Below are 18,011 nucleotides of genomic sequence, written 5' to 3'. Positions count from 1 at the left end.
TAATTCCTCTGCTGCCTATAGGCAGAGATATATTGTCTAATATTTCTTCAGGCGACCATTCCGCGGGAACACCTCGTACCAAGCCCATTCGGGTCTAAATAAATGAGGGAATAAAAGCTTTGTAGTTATTGTTTTTCAGGCAAGGGTTGCTAATGAATTCGTTAGCACATTTGTGGTCTGAGAATTATATGGAAATTCGGTTTCTGCCTATCCTTTTGATGCTACCTATAATATTTTAAAAAGAATTTTTTTTGAGAAAATAGCCAAATTGAACGGGGTGCAGGGAAGCGACGCTCGTATCTGAAGAAACTTTTTGCGCATGAACTACAAATGGCCCTATGTCATAGGCCTCATAAAACGTTCGGCCTGTAGGATTTTTTGGAGAATGGGAACCGTCTGATGGAGGTATTGGGTGCAGTTGGTTATTAACAGTTATAGAATCTGCAGAGTCTACTTTGTTCTGAAAATTATCTAGAGCATGAGCGTTCTTAATCTCAGTATATATTGAGGGAATTTCAATTTCCGTTTCAGTTTCCGTATTTGGCACGAACAATCAGAGTCATTTTGTTTGTTCCGACGCTTCGGATCGAATCTTCGTTTCCTTTTGTTGCAGGGTTTGCAAATTTTTCCTAGACGCATTTTTCGGTCACTCCGTTGGTCCACATCTGTATCTACACTGGACTCGTCCAGTTTAGAGAATCTATTATCTACTATAATATAACTACACGCTTCCTCGGGACCTACCTAAAAAATGGACCCCCGGATATCGGGGGCTCGTCCTATATATATTTTTTTTTTTCGCCTGACTCCAGGCCTTGAGGAAAAAGTATAAAAACTTACCAGATACTGTAGAATATATACACAAAATAATAAACAAAACAATTAAATTAAACTACTATATGTATACAAACTGATCTTTTATACAAGTTAAGTTATTAAATTTAAAAATTTCACAAAAAAAACACTCCCGCCACGACCAACATTTCCCGCGCTTTCTTCATCAAGCCGTCATAACATTTCATCATATCTGATTGTTGGATTAATATCTTTTAAATATATCAATCTCTTATTTAAAAAAACTAAAAAAAAATGATTAAAAACGTGTATACTCTATTTTTTTTCTGAATTCTGACAGCTATCAATGTTTTACATGCAGACAAACCTTTTTGACCGGGCACATTTTTCAATTTCAATACGAGACTGAACATTTGAGTTTCATTCATTTCACTTTCACTCATTCATGAGAACATTCATTTTGTTAAGTGCGGTGTTCCACATTAAAACACTCCCGTTTCAACACACAAGTTAATAAAGTTTATATAGCCATTTAACTTAAATATAATAAATATTATATAAATAATAAATAAACTTTATTTATTTATATATACTTTATATAAAAAAAACTGAAATAAACCTCAATTTAATAAAGTTTATATTTCCATTTATTATTCTATTTTGAAATCAAAACATTTCAATTTTAATATATCGCTCCTTATAGCACCTCTATATACTGATAAGTTACATTGGATATAACTCGGTTTCTGCTTACAGATAGAATAGGATATCCGAATTACAGGAAAATAAAGCTTAAAAACATGCGATACTATAAAATAAAATATACAATTATTTAAAAACTAAATTTTGAAATATAATATGGTATCTAAAACGGTAATAATTAAAGATGGCGATAGCACATTATGTGTTAAGGCTTCTTGGGCTTGAGACAAAATCTCTTTTCGACTCTAGTGATCCACTAACATGACATTGAGTTAAGTTAAGATTAATAACATTAAGTTGGTGATATTTTTTCATACAAATTTGCCAAATAATGAACAAAACATTGATTCGTACCGACAAATTATTCTTAAAAATATGTTCGAATTTTCCGCGCCCTCTAATTTATGAGATTCTTGTATTTATAGTCTGTCACTTCATAGCCTCTGATTAACTTCAAAAGTTTAGAGCATTTGACATTTCGTTAATGTATGTGACGTGTCGGTCGAGAATTTGACGTAACCACTAAACACTTACATTCCAGCTAAAAGAAATTAGATACAAATTTTATTTAAGTTTAATTGTGGTTTGTAAATAATGAAGTGAAAATCAAAAATTATTATTTAAGTGTAACGATAGACTTATAAACCAATTATAATGTCTACCTTACGCGAACGACAATTAAGTGAGTTTTATTAAATTGCCTCAAAATTGATATTATTTACATTATTTTACATTTATTGAAATGACCTAAAGTGGCAGCTCGCATTTAATATAATATTTGTTGGAATTACATGAAATAATATTAATACAATAAAATAATTTCAGATGCTTTGAAGCAAATGTTGAATCTCAATCAACCCCTAACTAAAGCAGTTGCTAATGAACCTACATGGAAGGTACTTGTGTATGACAGGGTGGGACAGGATATTATTTCCCCCTTAATATCTATTAAGGAACTGAGAGAATTAGGAGTTACACTCCATGTGTAAGTATAATATAAACTTTATTGCAAATGCTCTGATAATGTTTTTCTTAATAAAGAGTTGAATATATAAATTTGCATTATGCTGAGCTTAGACATATTTTTTTTAATAAAATCTGTTCTGGATTAGATATATTAAATGTTCCTTATTAAACAAATATACTGTATTATAAATCTCATATTTCTCATTTAAAAATATGTCCTTACCTTCATCCAAATAATAAAACTATTTATCTACTATTAATCCAACAGCTAATATAACAAAAAATATTTCAGCCAGTTGCACTCTGACAGAGACCAAATTCCTGAAGTGCCAGCTGTATATTTCTGTGCACCCACTGAAGAGAATCTAGGTCGCATTTGCCAAGATTTAGATAATGGGGTCTATGACCAGTATCACTTAAACTTTATTTCACCAATAACAAGACAGAAATTGGAAGATCTTGCAGCATCTGCCATACAGTCTAATTCAGTTATGAGTATACATAAACTGTTTGATCAGTATTTGAATTTTATCTGTTTAGAGGATGATCTATTTATTATGAAACACCAGAAGTCTGATTCATTATCTTATTATGGTATGTATAATAATTTAAAAAGTAGACTTATGATTTTTTTTAAATATGTTTTATTATTGATAAAAATTGCACTTCTATTAATAGTTTTAAAAATTTTTACTTTTTTCTACCTTTCTTATTCTATGGCTGAATTCTTTTAATCTGTAGGAGATTAAAAGAATTTTTAAAACATTTAGAATAATTTTAAAATTTCTCTTCTTTAATAATTATTTTAAGTGGTAAATTTACTAATTAATTTTTCTCCTTTTACAAGGAACACATTTAATGTTTAGTTGTGAATACACTAACAAGAAAAACACTTTGACAACAGAAAGTGCTCAATAGATTTGTCGCTACATGACCATAAGTTTACAGAATTTCAAATATACAAAGTTTATTTGACAGACTCTCTGATTATAATTGCTATTCTATTTTATTAATTTCAAATTAATTTTTTAGCCATTAATAAAGGTGATACAAAAGATACAGAAATGGAAGCTATCATGGATGATATAGTAGAAAGTTTATTTTCCGTTTTCGTAACACTAGGTAAGTCTCTAATTATTTTGAATATTTTTAAGAAAGAAAACATTGGAATATTTTTATTATACTTTTAACACCACAGCCATCAAAATGCCAAAAATACACTTTTTAATTTAAGTCCGGCCAGTATAGTTATTTAGTGGGTACAAACTATCCACTAAACTATCAAATATTCAAGTAAAACATAAGTAATAAGAAAATATAGTTGTGGGTTAAATACCCTTTTGATTACCATTTCACTTCTTTCGAATAGAGAACAAATTTACATCATATTTAAATAGAAATACATGTTAGCAACAGAAGCGGCGGAAAAATTTAGATCAAAACCTGAATACACCGTCATATAAAACATCAGATAAGGCAAAGGAGAAGGAGAAGTATGGAATGAGCGCTACCTGGTGGGTGAAACAGCTGGAACTACAAAATTATTTATCGGCAATGTTAGGACAGCGTATAATTTAATAAAAGAGAAGCGTTTCACACCCCAGATGGCGTAAATTCTTACAGGGCACGGAGCCTTTGCACATTACCATTACATAGGTTTAAAATTAGGACAAGAGCAACATGTGCCTGCAGTAATGAAGAACAAACAGTGGAACATGTGCTTCTACACTGCCACTCTTCTATTCGCATCGTCCAGGCACGACCTGGAGCAACAAATGCAGATGACTGTAGACCGTCACGGCCTACAGGACATGTTAATAAAGGTTGCCCGAAAAAAATATGAAATATTTAATGGGCAAATGGGAGGCAAACAAAACCGAAAGAGCGGGTCTCGCGAGGAATTGCGCCCCGGCTCGCCCATTAATATTGTAAATAAAAATTTTTCAATTCGCGAACTAGTGAAATTAATAAATGTATCTTGTTTTTATTTTGGAGAAAATGTGAGATAAAAAGTCCGTGGACATTATGGCAGGGGAGTAGAGTGTTATGAAAAAAATAGAAATATAGCTTTAGCTTCATTTCATCGTATTCGTATTCTCGTCATCTCATCGTATTATGTCATCGTATATTTTCAGGCACTGTACCAATTATTCGAAGCAGTAAAGGAAATGCTGCAGAAATGGTTGCAAAGAAACTAGACAAAAAGCTTAGGGAGAATCTTTGGGATGCTAGAAATAATCTTTTTCATGGAAATGCCGGGCAAGGAAGCACTTTTAGTTTCACTAGGCCCATGTTAATACTATTGGACAGGAATATAGATATGGCTACACCCCTACATCACACTTGGACTTACCAGGCCCTGGCTCATGATGTACTCGATCTTTCACTAAACAGGTATATTAAAATTTGTGGTACATCTGAATTTTAGTTAATTGCTTGAATTGATAGGATACTGATTTTTTAGTAATTGTTGTTCTGTGTTGTGATGTACCTATGTTGTGATTTAACCAGTTTCACTTTAGTTTCATTCATATTTTTTGTGATACTGAGGTTTCAACAATATTTTTGTTGCAGAGCTGTAGTACCAGAAAGCTCTGGTCCAGCTTTACCTGGACAGAAGGTGAAAACCAGAACATGCGATTTGGACTCCAAAGATCCTCTCTGGTGTGAACATAAGGGCAGTCCATTCCCAACCGTTGCTGAAGCGATTCAGGAGGACCTTGATAAATATAGGTACTTTCAATATTTTATTTTTTGTATGAATCACTGTTTTGAATCAGGCCAGTATTTGGTGTCAATTTATACATAGATGCAACTCCCAAACATCAAATCCAAAAGGTTTTTGATTGCCGCAACATTTAGCGCTCAGTAAAGCAGGGTATATCAAATAAGATTTATAAGAAATTTTGGTGTTTAATGTTCAATAGGAGTTCAGAAGCAGAAGTGAAAAAGTTGAAAAGTTCCATGGGTTTAGATGCAGATAGCGATTTAGCTCTTAGTCTGGTCAGTGACAACACTCAGAGGTTGACAAGTGCTGTCAACTCGTTGCCACAGCTTATGGAGAAAAAACGGCTAATCGATATGCACACTACTATAGCTACAGGTTTGTTTATTATAATAGTATTATTATTACAGAACATACAGGGTGTCCCATAAATGAACGTCAAGCCAAATTCTAGTTATAGGGTCAGTAAACGAGTTCTTCCAACCTTGCCTAGGTTTAAATCAGTCTAAGGCATGTCGGTTTCCTATCGATATTTTTTTTACCGTACGACCGAAATCCTCAGGGAAGTCGCACATAGAAGAACATTTTTTTCTTACACTTAATTTTTTTTTTAAGTAACCACGGACTAAATGCGCCTTTAATGCTTTGAATAACTTTTTTAATGCGACTGGAATGTTATATATAATATCTATTATAGTCTCTGCAGTTAGGCTATGGAATTCACTTCCCATCCCTATTCGCTTAGCTCCTTCTTCCTTTAAATTTCTTCTGTACAAACATTACCTGTTCACATCGTATCCCTAACTTTCTTACTAACTACTAACTGACGTGAGACTTATCTCAAATTATCGTGATTTATGTGTCTTTTTACATTCTATTTTTAATTGATGATACATTACTTTTTAGTTTAGTTTTTTTTTGTTCCTGTTTAGTTTTGTCTTAATAAATGTGTATAACATCTATTTTTGCACTACTTGCCTATTTATATGATTTAATACATTTTTTTTCTTTACTTATCACTATATATATACGTTGTCTGGAAGAGATCGCTCGCCCTCCTTTTTATTTAATTATGTTCAATTTTTTTTGTATGTTGTAGTGTAACGAAGTGTAAATAAATAAATAAATAATCATATTTTTTTGTGCATGCCTTTATGTATTAATTTTAAAAAATGGTGAAAGAATTTTTTTCTCCCGATTTCAATTTGGCCAAACCCTAGGGGGACACGCCCCAAAGCTTACCTCGCAGTTTGCAGTCAACTATTATAATAACCATTTTGATTTTTCAGCTATACTAAACGTAATAAAATCCAGGCGCCTGGACTCGTTTTTTGAATTGGAAGAGAAAATAATGAGTAAAAGCAGCGCAGTGGAGAGCAAAACTGTACTAGATCTTATCTCTGATGAGGAAGCCGGTACTTCAGAAGATAAAATGCGTCTTTTCATCATATATTATCTGTGTACGTCGCAATTAAATGATGAAGAATATAAGAAATTTGAGGCCGCTCTCCAAACGGCCAATTGTGACATCCAGGCTATGGCGTATATGAAGCGATTGAAGTAAGTGTTATTTAAAAAAAAATATTTTATCGATATTGCTCTTATGATTACAACTATTATTTATTAATTTCATTCAAAAAATTCAATTATTTATTTCAATAAAACATTTTCGAGGGTGATATTACCGCCATTTTGACATCCTCTTGACTTGAATAAAATATCAAAACCGTAATTTATGTTCTAAATAAAATAATTTTTTCTCGAGATTTTAGAAGGTTTAGTTCTTTATCGGCGTTGTTAAAAAATACCGTCACATTTTCGGTTACGCGTCACATTATTCCGTTACTCGCCATCTTTTTCTTGTGCCTACCACAGTTGATATATAATAACGATAACAATGATAGTAATAATTCTATTACAATTAACGAAATTCTGTAATAATCTTAGCAGTAATAAGGTAAAATGAAATAATTGTATTACTATATATTTGTATAAAAGCGTTTTGTTAAACTTTATGTTATTTAACCAATATATGTTAATGTGCATATAGTAAATCATTTTTCGAAAAATAAGGTCATAAAGAAGTTGCACTTACGTGTGTACACTAGTACACGCACACATTTTTTTCATCACCTCGTATTAAGTGATGGACACTCTCAATGCAAGAAGGCTCGCGAGTGCATTGCCGGTCTTTTAAAAATAAACTGATAGATAAAATCAAAATATCATTTATTTAAAAGTAATCTAAATTAAGATTTACTGCTAGCTCTCAAAAGACGTAGAACAGAAGAGAAGAACTGACGAGAGTTACTCATTTACAAAATAATTTTAGCTGCAACCATTAAATCCTGCGCCTCACTACTAAAGCAGTTAATTACGATCATAATTAAGAAAAACAAATATTAAACCTCCATTAGGAATATGCATAATATACAGGGATTATTTATTTTATCGTAATACAGGCAACAGGCGGCCTTATCGCTTACGATCTCTGCCAGGCAACACACTTTATTAACAATTATAACATTTCAGGAGCTTTACAAAGATGTCGAGCCAATATGAAGGTGGTGGAACAAAAACAGTGTCGATGTTTTCAAAACTTGTGTCACAAGGCTCCTCATTTGTCATGGAAGGGGTCAAAAACTTAGTTGTCAAGAAACATGTAAGTTGCATTTACAGATTACACCAGAATAAAAAAAAATACTTGTGTTTCATGAAATTGCCTGAATTTTTATATACTAATATTTTCGTAACTAATAAAATTGTATATATTATTGAGATGGTTCCACAAAGTGGCAAAAACTGCCTAAAAACCCTCAGTTGTGAAAATACTGATGATGAGGTGATACAGGTGGAGTTTTGTATTCTGCCTCGACGTCCGATGATGAAACTCAGCTGCCGGTCTGATTGAGAACAAATCCTCTGAACAATCTTCGTGATAAATGGGGTAGAAGATGTAGAGAGACCCCACATCTCTTCGCAACGTCAAGGGTTGAGTCGCTCGGAATGTGACTGGTCGTTGACGATTGGAATTGCTTTTCATTGAATACGGTCAAGTGGAAGCTGGTACTGGGGAGCTTCTGCCCAGAGTTGAGATCAGAACTTCATGTAGGGCCGAATTTGCGCTTTATAGAGTTGCAAGCGGTGGCTCGGAATGAAGTACCGTCTCGCCTTGCTGAAACAAACTGGACAATGTTCTCAAGAGTTTTTTAATCCCTCGTGCTTGGATTCATCACCGCACGAGCCGTATTATCTCCAGATTTCATCTTCCTTTATAGCTGGAATTCGTCCCCTGTCCGCTTTTGACTCCCTAGGGAGATGTGACCTACAATTGTTTTAAAAGAGAGAATACTCCTCAAAAGGTCGACAATGCACTTACTTTGACTTCTTCCCTAATATTTCATTAAGTCTTAGTAAGCGTATTTCAAATCAGCTGTTTTGTATATATTATGTGCGTTAAGTTTATGCTTAAGTAACTTGCACTTCCTTTACAAGTTAGTAACTGGAGCAACCAAGTTTAATCATGGTAATTATTGTGTACCACAAAGAACGATTTGGTGGCCGTTGATAATTTTAACTTAAAATAATACATTCCTCGTTTCGATATAACCTTAACATGAAGAAAATTGCACAATTATCAGTCGTAAGGAAAGGAAAATTAGTAATATGAGAGAGGTTAGACTGATGATATAGTAACTAATACCTTTTCTTAAAATAGTTCCGAGACAAACACTCCTTAAGATTGAAATTGAGGGCGTAAGTAATAAATAAAATTGTCAAAAATATAATCAAATTCAAACGGAAAGCGTCTAGCATAACCTAATCGAAACAAAAAAGTAAGTGATTCACAATCGGCCGCGTTAAAATATTGTAGATCACCCGCATCACACTTAAAATAAACAAATATGTACCCATTTCGAACTGACTGCCTCTCTTCGTTCTTAGGTCTTTTTAACTATCCTTTGTGTTTCCACGCGAATTTGCATAAAATTCCTTTAAGGTCTCTGCCTAACTGGCTATGGAATTCACTTCCCGTCCCTATTCGCTTAGCTCCTGCCCTATCTTCCTTTAAATTTCTTCTGTACAAACATTACCTGTCCACATCGTATCCCTAACTTTCTTACTAACTACTAACTGACCTGTTATCTTAAATTATCGTGATTTATGTGTCTTTTTACTTTCTATTTTTAATGTATCATCTTTTTAGTTTAATTTGTTTTTGTTTGTTCCTTTAGTTTTGTCTCAATAACTGTGTATAACATGTATTTTTGCACTACTTACCTATCTTATATATATCCTATCTTAATACATTTTTTTTTCTTTACCCACAGTGGTTGCCTGGAAGAGATCGCTCGAAAGCGATAAGGCCAGTCCTTGTGATTTAATTATGTTCAATTTTTTTTAAAATCAAAATTGTTATCTTAACCAGAAACTGCCGGTAAGTCGCACAGTGGAGTCCGCGTTGATCGGATCGGGAGATGATTTGACTTGGTTCGACCCGCGCACGGCGCGTACGGACGCCGCGGCTCGGGCCAGGGCGACGAGGCAGCCGCCGCCTAATGACGCGGTTGTCTTCATTGTGGGCGGTGGCAGTTACATCGAGTATCACAATCTTGCCGATTTCGCTAAGGTACGGCTCATATTAGATATTCTTTAACTAATGGGGTGAGTTGTGTCTGTGTGAACTAGATAATATTGAAATGTTCTATTAAGAACTCAATGGTAGCAGTGGACGAACTCAGCCGCCAAGGGTTTATTTAGTATGTTTGACAAAAACGTCTCAAGTTTTATCGTCAGAATCTAAAATACTTTCAGTTGAATGTCTTGGTGGAATTTATAGGTACTATGTTGTTGCAGTTGACAGGTATCCGAAAGTATGCTAAATTTTTCTAGTGTTTGTTCGACTCAAATTCTAAGAAACTATAATCCATATAGCTGAGTATAGAATTGTAGGTGAAACCGCGAGAAGTCATTTGGGTTATTGTATAAAATATTCATTAGCTAATCATTTCTCGAATAATACGATTGATATTTAATATTGGTAAAAATATTTTACGTAAATGTTACAGCAACAAGCGGCAAATGGAGTTAATAGAAAGATAATTTACGGAGCAACTACACTGCCAAACGCATCGCAATTTCTCAAACAACTCTCGCTTTTGGGTGAAGAACTACAGTGAACATTCCTTATTAATAGAATGTGTTAGAACTAAGTTACCGTGAGTTCAACAGAACTGAATATTGAGATATAATAGGCGCTACAACCCTTTTGGCCTCAGGTTGCATCAGTTCCTTTGATCATTTTTATTAAATAGACAAGTAGGTTGGCCTTCTGGCTGACACTGTCGATTTTTAGATTTGAGACATGTCGCATTCCTCACTATATTTTACTTTCCGTACGAGTGAGTTAGATGCGCACATAGACAAAGTCCATTGGTGCCAAGGACATCTATTCCTATCACCTTAGGGAGGAGTCGCACTTGAAGCCACGAGGCCATCACTGCTTTGGAATATCCACTCTTTGTTTAGCCAAAAAAAGCTACTGTTGGATACTTTGTAATATAATACTTTAAGTGGTATATTCTAGAAAATGTGTGCTTAGGGTAAAATATATTTTCTTTAATTTATTAAAATTTAATATTTAACATTTTGGTATAACTTTCAGCTAGCTCACGGTAACCATAATAAATATATTGATTAAATCAAAACTTTCAATAGTAATTACATGAAATTACCAATTTCAAATAAGGTTATGCAATTTTTTATTATATTTAGTTAATGTGTACATAAAATATATATGCTGTGGATAAAATAAAAAAAACTATTCAACAAGTTGGCATTTTATTTACATTGACATTGAAAATAGAGCTAATATCTATTATCTACTAATAAATTTTGATTGTTCAGAACAGGAAGTATAAAATCTAAATCACAAGATCACTACAGATTTTAACCCATAATTTTACTTCACACCTCGACTTACGGACAGACACAATGTGGAAAAATAATCACAACCAAAATAAAGAAAATGTAACTTTTGAAAATTAAAATCACATCCAAAATCTACAATCTATTGTGCTAAATAAAAATGTCTTAATTTTCAACACAAACACAAAAATTTTCGAAAAATATCTTTGGTACGTTCAAAACAACGTACAAATAACATTTGGAAAGGAACTCGTATATAAGGATTTTTATGAACTACGCATTGAGAGGGAGAGAGGTTTGCTTGGCGTCTAGTAGATATCTTAGGTTCTACGAAATATAGTTGATAAAATTGAGACTTAAATATTGCATATAATCAAATATTGACGGTTAAGTGTGTCAGCCGTGAGCCAAAGCGCGGTATGTCTACATAATAAATAATACAGACAAAGAGCAAACCAAACCACTCACCAATGCGTAACTAGCCAAAAAAAACATAAGGAATACAGTCATGATATGGTTTTGGCACAGTCAAAAAAATTAGAGCAGGTGATATTAGAGACTCTGGGTTCAACATTGCTTTCCATAAACATTCTCTATGCAAAACTATTGTGCTCAATATTTTATAAATAAAATAAAGCATTCAGAATAAGAATTCACGAACATTTAGAACAGCTCTTATTTAAACATTACACATAAGGCGAGTCCTTAATTATATTTAGTATTAGATATATATAGGCTGTCTAGAAACAAAATTCTGATATAAATATTTTAAGAAAAAACGTCTAATAAAATAAACTTAAGCATGTCATCGTAGTAACCGAGAATCTGTAACTAAACGTGATTATATAATTTCGTTTCATAACTTTTTAATTCACCACGATTATGAGCTAATGATATTATTATATATAATGATAATAACAAATTTGTAAAATAATCGTTTATATGCAGTATTCAGTGCTTACTAAAATTGGCAAGTTACTTTAAAAAAAATGTACAATGAAATAATCTTCATACTTCTACAGGTTATGTAGAAATGATAAATTCTTATATCCAAATGATTGTACAGACCGTGTAATGGCTTACAAAGCTATTATAATAATAACAAGGCTAAAGGTTATCCAATAATAAACTACAGATTTTAATACATAAACAACGTATCATTAAAGATATTAAATCACATAGACACTTGCATTATATTGTTAAAGAAATTAAACATTTTTAATAGAATTATAAAATGTATACACATAAAAAGAATTTACAAAAACCTAATACTAGATTAAGTAAACAAAAAAAGTTGAATACGTAAATTACATTTATACTTAGATAAAATATTATTCAGTAAATATGGCTTTAATGATGGCACACATTCAGACATTATCATAATGGCCATAAAGTTTTAATCAATTCGAGCCACCAATTAATTTCACAAAAACTATAGAATACACAATATGATAAACATTAAATTGGATGATAATTTTAATAATTAAAGTCATGGAATGTTTTTAAAATACCAATTAAGATTAGAGGAATGTTGTTTAATACAGAAAATAGTAAAATTTTATATCAAAATAAACTCTTGACAAATCTATCTTCATAAATTTCATATTTTAAAAAAATATAATTATAAACAATTTCTTTGTGTTAGTTAAAATAATATTTAGGAATGAGAAAAAATGAGATTCAATGGTCAGAATATATAAGATCTAATTTGTCATGATATTATAAAAAAGAGAGCTGTCAGAATTTGAAGGAATCTACAACAAATGCATTAAAAAATCATTAAGTTGAGAATTAACTATGTAGGACATTTGAAATGATACAGGCCCATTAGTAACAATTATCACAACTTTGATCACATTTTGTGAACCCACCTAGATATTTTTAAATATTTCATCCTAGTGACTTGATTTATTTCGATAATATGAATAGAATATGTTAAAGATTCAAATAATAAAATTTATATTTTCAGTCTTAGACAGATATTTAAAAATACTTTTCCTACTGATGTGTTCTTTCTATACAATGCAATATAAGAGGCAGTCACTAGACGGCTGTTGATTCTTTTTACTCAAATTACTTTTGTTTCCTTGTAGTACAGAGACTGCTTGACAAAACAATGATTTTTGTTAACGGATATAGCAGTTTCTCATTCAGCTAAGGAGTATCCAGCGATGGCATTAACGGTCTTTAGGCCCAGATGAAATGCATAATTCTATTATAGTCATAGAAGAGTATTATAAGACAACATTGAATCCAACAGTGCAATAGGTATATATAATAGAATATATTATTTACTTGAATCATTTATTCTTCTCTAGAGATAGGAAGGATTCAGTTTTAGAATAATTAGTAAAACTTACAATCTACATTAAGCATAATATACCTTTTAATGGCTATAATATATAGGATTATAATATAGGGCTTACAAATGTACCATAATATATTGAATCCCAATAAAAATTGTCAAATAAAATTCATAAGTAGCAAAAATCAAGTACACATAATTCAGATCTAATATAATCAGTTTATGGGTTTTCAATTTTACCTAACAAAGCTTTTTCTGGTATGCATGGTGCAGATGAAATTTTAGCTAACATCAGCAACACAATTAACAAACGATTTTTTAATCAAAATATATCCTATTTCATTAATTTATAACAATAAGAATAATGCAACAAAATCTCTAACTTGGATAATTCAGAAAGACTTAAAGAAGGTATACAAGTTCACACTTAAAAATTAAACACTTTTAACATTACACATCTAGGTGCCTTGTGATCAACTAGCAGTGACTATCAGGTTTTCACAACATCCCATGTCAAAACTATAAACTATTTTTCTTTAAGTTCTTTCTGAAGCACCGTTTTATTCAAAACCTTTGAAATATTCTTTAGCCTTTTCAAGTTAACAATATTTGATAATTTGCTTTATATTAATAACATCCGCAACAATCCTAAAAATTGAAATTGATAATCACCATTTATTATTAATAAGTTTAACAAGATTAGAATCCTAAAGAGAAGACAATCTACCTATAATATAATAGTTATATTTTTAAAATTTTATATCAGCTATGATTACACATTTTCAGTAAAGCACTCACATGGACTTCATTATTTAACTGACGTGTTTAATGCCCAGGTTCTATATCAAATGTGTATTATAATAATTGCTATGAGGCTTAGTAACAGTTTTCTATAGAGAAGAATGGTTGTAAGTGACTTCTTAGGGAAATTTACCCCTCATAGCAATTAGCTTTGGTATTTTTTATATAGAACTTAGGTGTTTAAGAATGAGATTCTAAATAGAAACTTCTTATGACAACGAAGGAAACAAATATTAGTTTTATAAAAAGCCAGTTTTGATATCATAAAGCCATAAAAAGGCTTTCTTTACTATTAAGTAAACATAAAATGGCTGTATAGTTTTTCAACATACAACAACAGCATATATTTGTCAGTTCTCAAATTAACTGTATTAACTGTAAGGCGCAAGAAAATTTTAGTAAAATATTAGTTGAATAATTTTGTTAAGTTTTAAGTCGGTATTAATAAACATGCTGACTAGTCAATTAAAAATATACCATTATACTTCATTGATTAATTAGACACCTTTAACTTCTTTTATTAAAATGATGTCATTCAATGTAGCGCAATGAATTAGTTTCAATTAACACTTCATATATTAGCATTTTAAGTATCAAGATAAGTTTATCCTTTTAACTTAAATATTATGTGTTTAATAAATATTCAAAGCATGGCTGAGATTTACATAAAAATCTATCGTTGAAGTCCATAAGTGGTATCCTAACATTGTAGGTCTTCTATTATGAATCCTAAATTCGTAATAGAAGACATTTCACAAACATTTAATGAAGAAACTCTCCAATGTATGACAGTTGAGTTGTTACTGGCTAATAATATATATAAGAAATCTCAGCCATAATAAGTACCTTTTTAATAACGATTACTGCTGTTGATTTTGCGACTTAGTTGGGGCATTCGTGTTGCGACTTGAGCTACTGCTATTAAGTATCATAAGTTTCTGCATTTGACGGATGACAGTTGTAGCATGGTATGCTTGTTTCCAACGAGATTTAGCAAAGTTCTTCTTAAGTTGCTCTGACACAGTACCATGGATGTTCTTGCTGCTGGCTTCATTACCACATATCCATGGATGGGCCAGAGCTTGTCTGTTAAAAAAGGAAAGAAACATTCAAAACTGCCTCTACAGCTTAATTGTGTCTTAATGGTGGTACACATAGTGTAAATGCCTGATTTGTTTTCATACACTACAATAAATGTACAGAAAGCAATAGAAAGCTTTTGGTTTTTAAATAATCAGTATGTTACATACTTGCCCTATAAAATTATAAATATTGTAAATATGTTGAAGTGTTGCGTAGGTAAAGTGCAGGTAAATCTATGCTTAAATATAAATATTTGTTAATAATGATTATAAAATGTCTATGATGAGAAAAATTTAGCAAAAAATTAACATGTACATTATTATTGTGTTTAAACTCAATTTGAAGGACATAACATAATATTTGACAAGAAATATCAATTTAATTCATTTAATACAAGGATATAATACCTAAGAGTGATTAAGTTAAATATTTTTTCTAGCAATATTACTTTTACTTTAATAAAAAAATTATCAAATCAAATAAAAAATAATAACACAACCTAAGTTGCCACAAATAGGATTACTTACTTGCAAGTGTATCTTTTCTCAACATCCACGCACATAAGGTGTCGTATAAAGTCCTTTGCAGACTCACTTATATCATCCCAGTAGGGTGAATCAAACTCAAAGTCACCCTTGAGAATCTGCGCAAATAAGTTTGAATCCTGCTCATCATAAAAGGGTGGATATCCACAGAGCAATATGTAGGATATTACACCTATGCTCCATACATCAACTGCTTTACCATATGGTTTTTGAGCTAATACTTCTGGAGCCACATAACCGGGTGTACCACACGCTGTTGCCATTATGCCTGAATCTTCTATTTTGGATAGACCAAAATCACTAATCATAATCTTGCTATCTTCATCGGCACTGTAGTATAGTAAATTTTCAGGTTTTAAATCTCTATGGACAACTCCCTGAGAATGCATGTAATCCACAGCTTCTAAAACTTGTCTAATAAGATTTGACGCATCTTTTTCAGTATATGAACCCTTCTCAACGATTCTGTCAAACAATTCACCACCAGTAACGAGTTCCATTACTAGATAAACTTTATTTTTGTCTTCATATGTTTCAAGCAGCTGTACGATATTAGGGTGTGAAAACATTTTCTTCTCGCCAGCATCACCCTTTGCGTTCTCGCTAAATCTTTTGAGAACTCTGATCTCATTCTCTAAGGAATCCTCTTTACCCTTTAAAGCTTTCTTGTCAATAATTTTGCATGCAAACAGCTGTCCATTTTCCTTACTCTCTATCAATCGCACTTCGGAAAAGGCGCCTGTTCCTAAAAGGTCTTTTACAACATACTTGTCCTCAATGGATGGCTGCTTATCTGATTCTTTAGCATCCTTTTTTGACTTTCTACCAAAGTCCTTTTTCCCAAATAGAGGCATGGTTTAGCCCAACGCGCACTACACAGTGATATTATTAAAATACACTACTTCAATACTACACTATGTGGAACCATTGGAACAAAGATGAAAGATGAAAATTGAAAGATCAAAGATGTTACTTGTAAGATGAGAGAATGCTGATGTCCGATTGGATTGCCGAAACTTTTACCTCGGTGACATCTGGCAATTGACAAAAGGCGACACGATAGCCAGTCGCAGTTAAATATTTAGTATTTTATGGGTTACCTATATTCACTAAATAAAAAATATACTTCTTGGTTCTTCGATCCTAGATAAGTAATTTGAAGCCACAATTATAATTAAATATTTTAAAATTAACTAATAGTATAATGTGTATTCCGATTTCTCGAATTAAAAAAAAACATTTATTAATAACCATAAAATAAACGCGCCAAGAAGTAAAAGAAGAGCAAATGTAATGATAAGATGACAAGGTATGGTTATAATATATATATATATATATATATATACCTAGTTTTGCCATAAATACTGAAAAAAGATTTAAAAAAATCTATTGCAAATAACATTTATTACTTTTACAGTGTATTTGTACGAAGTGATCTACATTGGCTGCAATACAGTCAATGGAATTCATCCATAGAAGCTGGCACTCTTTTCATGGGAAAATTCTTCACTGCCAATCGAATTGTGTTAGAGTATTGTTAAGGGGCTTCATCGCCTTCTCAAGAATGGTATCTTGATATACTTGTGCCGATGTTTTGATACCTTTTTCATAAAAGTATGGCTCAGTCGGTCCTCCATAGCAACCAACAAACCATCACTGAAGGCGGATAGTGCCCACGTTGCACTCTGTCGACTAATTGGAAAGCTTCCTTAGAGCCTTCAGCATAAATACGGTTATATTGTTTGTTAAAATGTTGCTCAATTGTAAGACATTTCTCACCCGTAATCAAAAAATTTCTGTCACCTCCCTTTGCGTACCGCTTCAGTAGTTGTCTCGGTTTTACCACCCTATTCTTTTTTTTAATATCAGTTAATAAATTACTAGTACGTCTCTTAAAGGCTACAAGTCCTTAGTCATCTTTTAAAATACGCGACATAGTTCTAGGTGTTCTCTTCATCTCCCGAGATAAAATCTTACTGCTTTAACCACCTTTTTCGTACGAACACTACGTGGACGGCCAGATGTTTTTCTGTCACAAACAGAGAAGATCTAGTTGTACCTATTTATAGCCCGGTACACAAACATTTTACTAATACGAAGCGTATGGACAGTTTTAAAAATTGCATTTGGCTCCATACCTACTTTGTGTAATGCAATCACA

General features: G+C 32.1%; 2 protein-coding genes across 3 annotated transcripts in view; one reads left to right on the top strand and one right to left on the bottom strand.

The window, feature by feature from the left end:
• Window positions 1-11,014, top strand: part of LOC123717119 (protein sly1 homolog) — a 29,701-nt gene extending 18,687 nt beyond the window's left edge. The window contains exons 1-11 of one of the 2 annotated variants that reach the window (XM_045672938.1): window positions 1,984-2,179; window positions 2,323-2,482; window positions 2,756-3,057; window positions 3,496-3,585; window positions 4,599-4,857; window positions 5,038-5,196; window positions 5,391-5,566; window positions 6,478-6,748; window positions 7,721-7,850; window positions 9,618-9,818; window positions 10,258-11,013. In XM_045672938.1, the coding sequence (XP_045528894.1) occupies window positions 2,152-2,179; window positions 2,323-2,482; window positions 2,756-3,057; window positions 3,496-3,585; window positions 4,599-4,857; window positions 5,038-5,196; window positions 5,391-5,566; window positions 6,478-6,748; window positions 7,721-7,850; window positions 9,618-9,818; window positions 10,258-10,368 (1,887 nt within the window). In that variant the 5' untranslated portion in view covers window positions 1,984-2,151 and the 3' untranslated portion in view covers window positions 10,369-11,013. Of the gene's footprint in view, window positions 1-1,983; window positions 2,180-2,322; window positions 2,483-2,755; window positions 3,058-3,495; window positions 3,586-4,598; window positions 4,858-5,037; window positions 5,197-5,390; window positions 5,567-6,477; window positions 6,749-7,720; window positions 7,851-9,617; window positions 9,819-10,257 lie in introns of those variants that run through there. The other variant, XM_045672937.1, reaches the window with a different exon arrangement.
• On the bottom strand, window positions 11,013-16,892 carry LOC123717120 (calcium/calmodulin-dependent protein kinase type 1-like). Its single transcript, XM_045672939.1, has 2 exons — window positions 15,833-16,892; window positions 11,013-15,308 (listed from the first exon to the last, which is right to left on the bottom strand). Exons 1-2 carry the CDS (start codon window positions 16,702-16,704, stop codon window positions 15,083-15,085), a joined length of 1,098 nt encoding a protein of 365 aa, XP_045528895.1. The 5' UTR covers window positions 16,705-16,892; the 3' UTR covers window positions 11,013-15,082.
• Between the last annotated feature and the right edge of the window lie 1,119 nt (window positions 16,893-18,011).

Source organism: Pieris brassicae, chromosome 12 (assembly GCF_905147105.1).
Source record: "Pieris brassicae chromosome 12, ilPieBrab1.1, whole genome shotgun sequence".
NCBI lineage: Eukaryota > Metazoa > Arthropoda > Insecta > Lepidoptera > Pieridae > Pieris > Pieris brassicae.
This window is presented reverse-complemented; position numbering and strand designations above follow the sequence as displayed.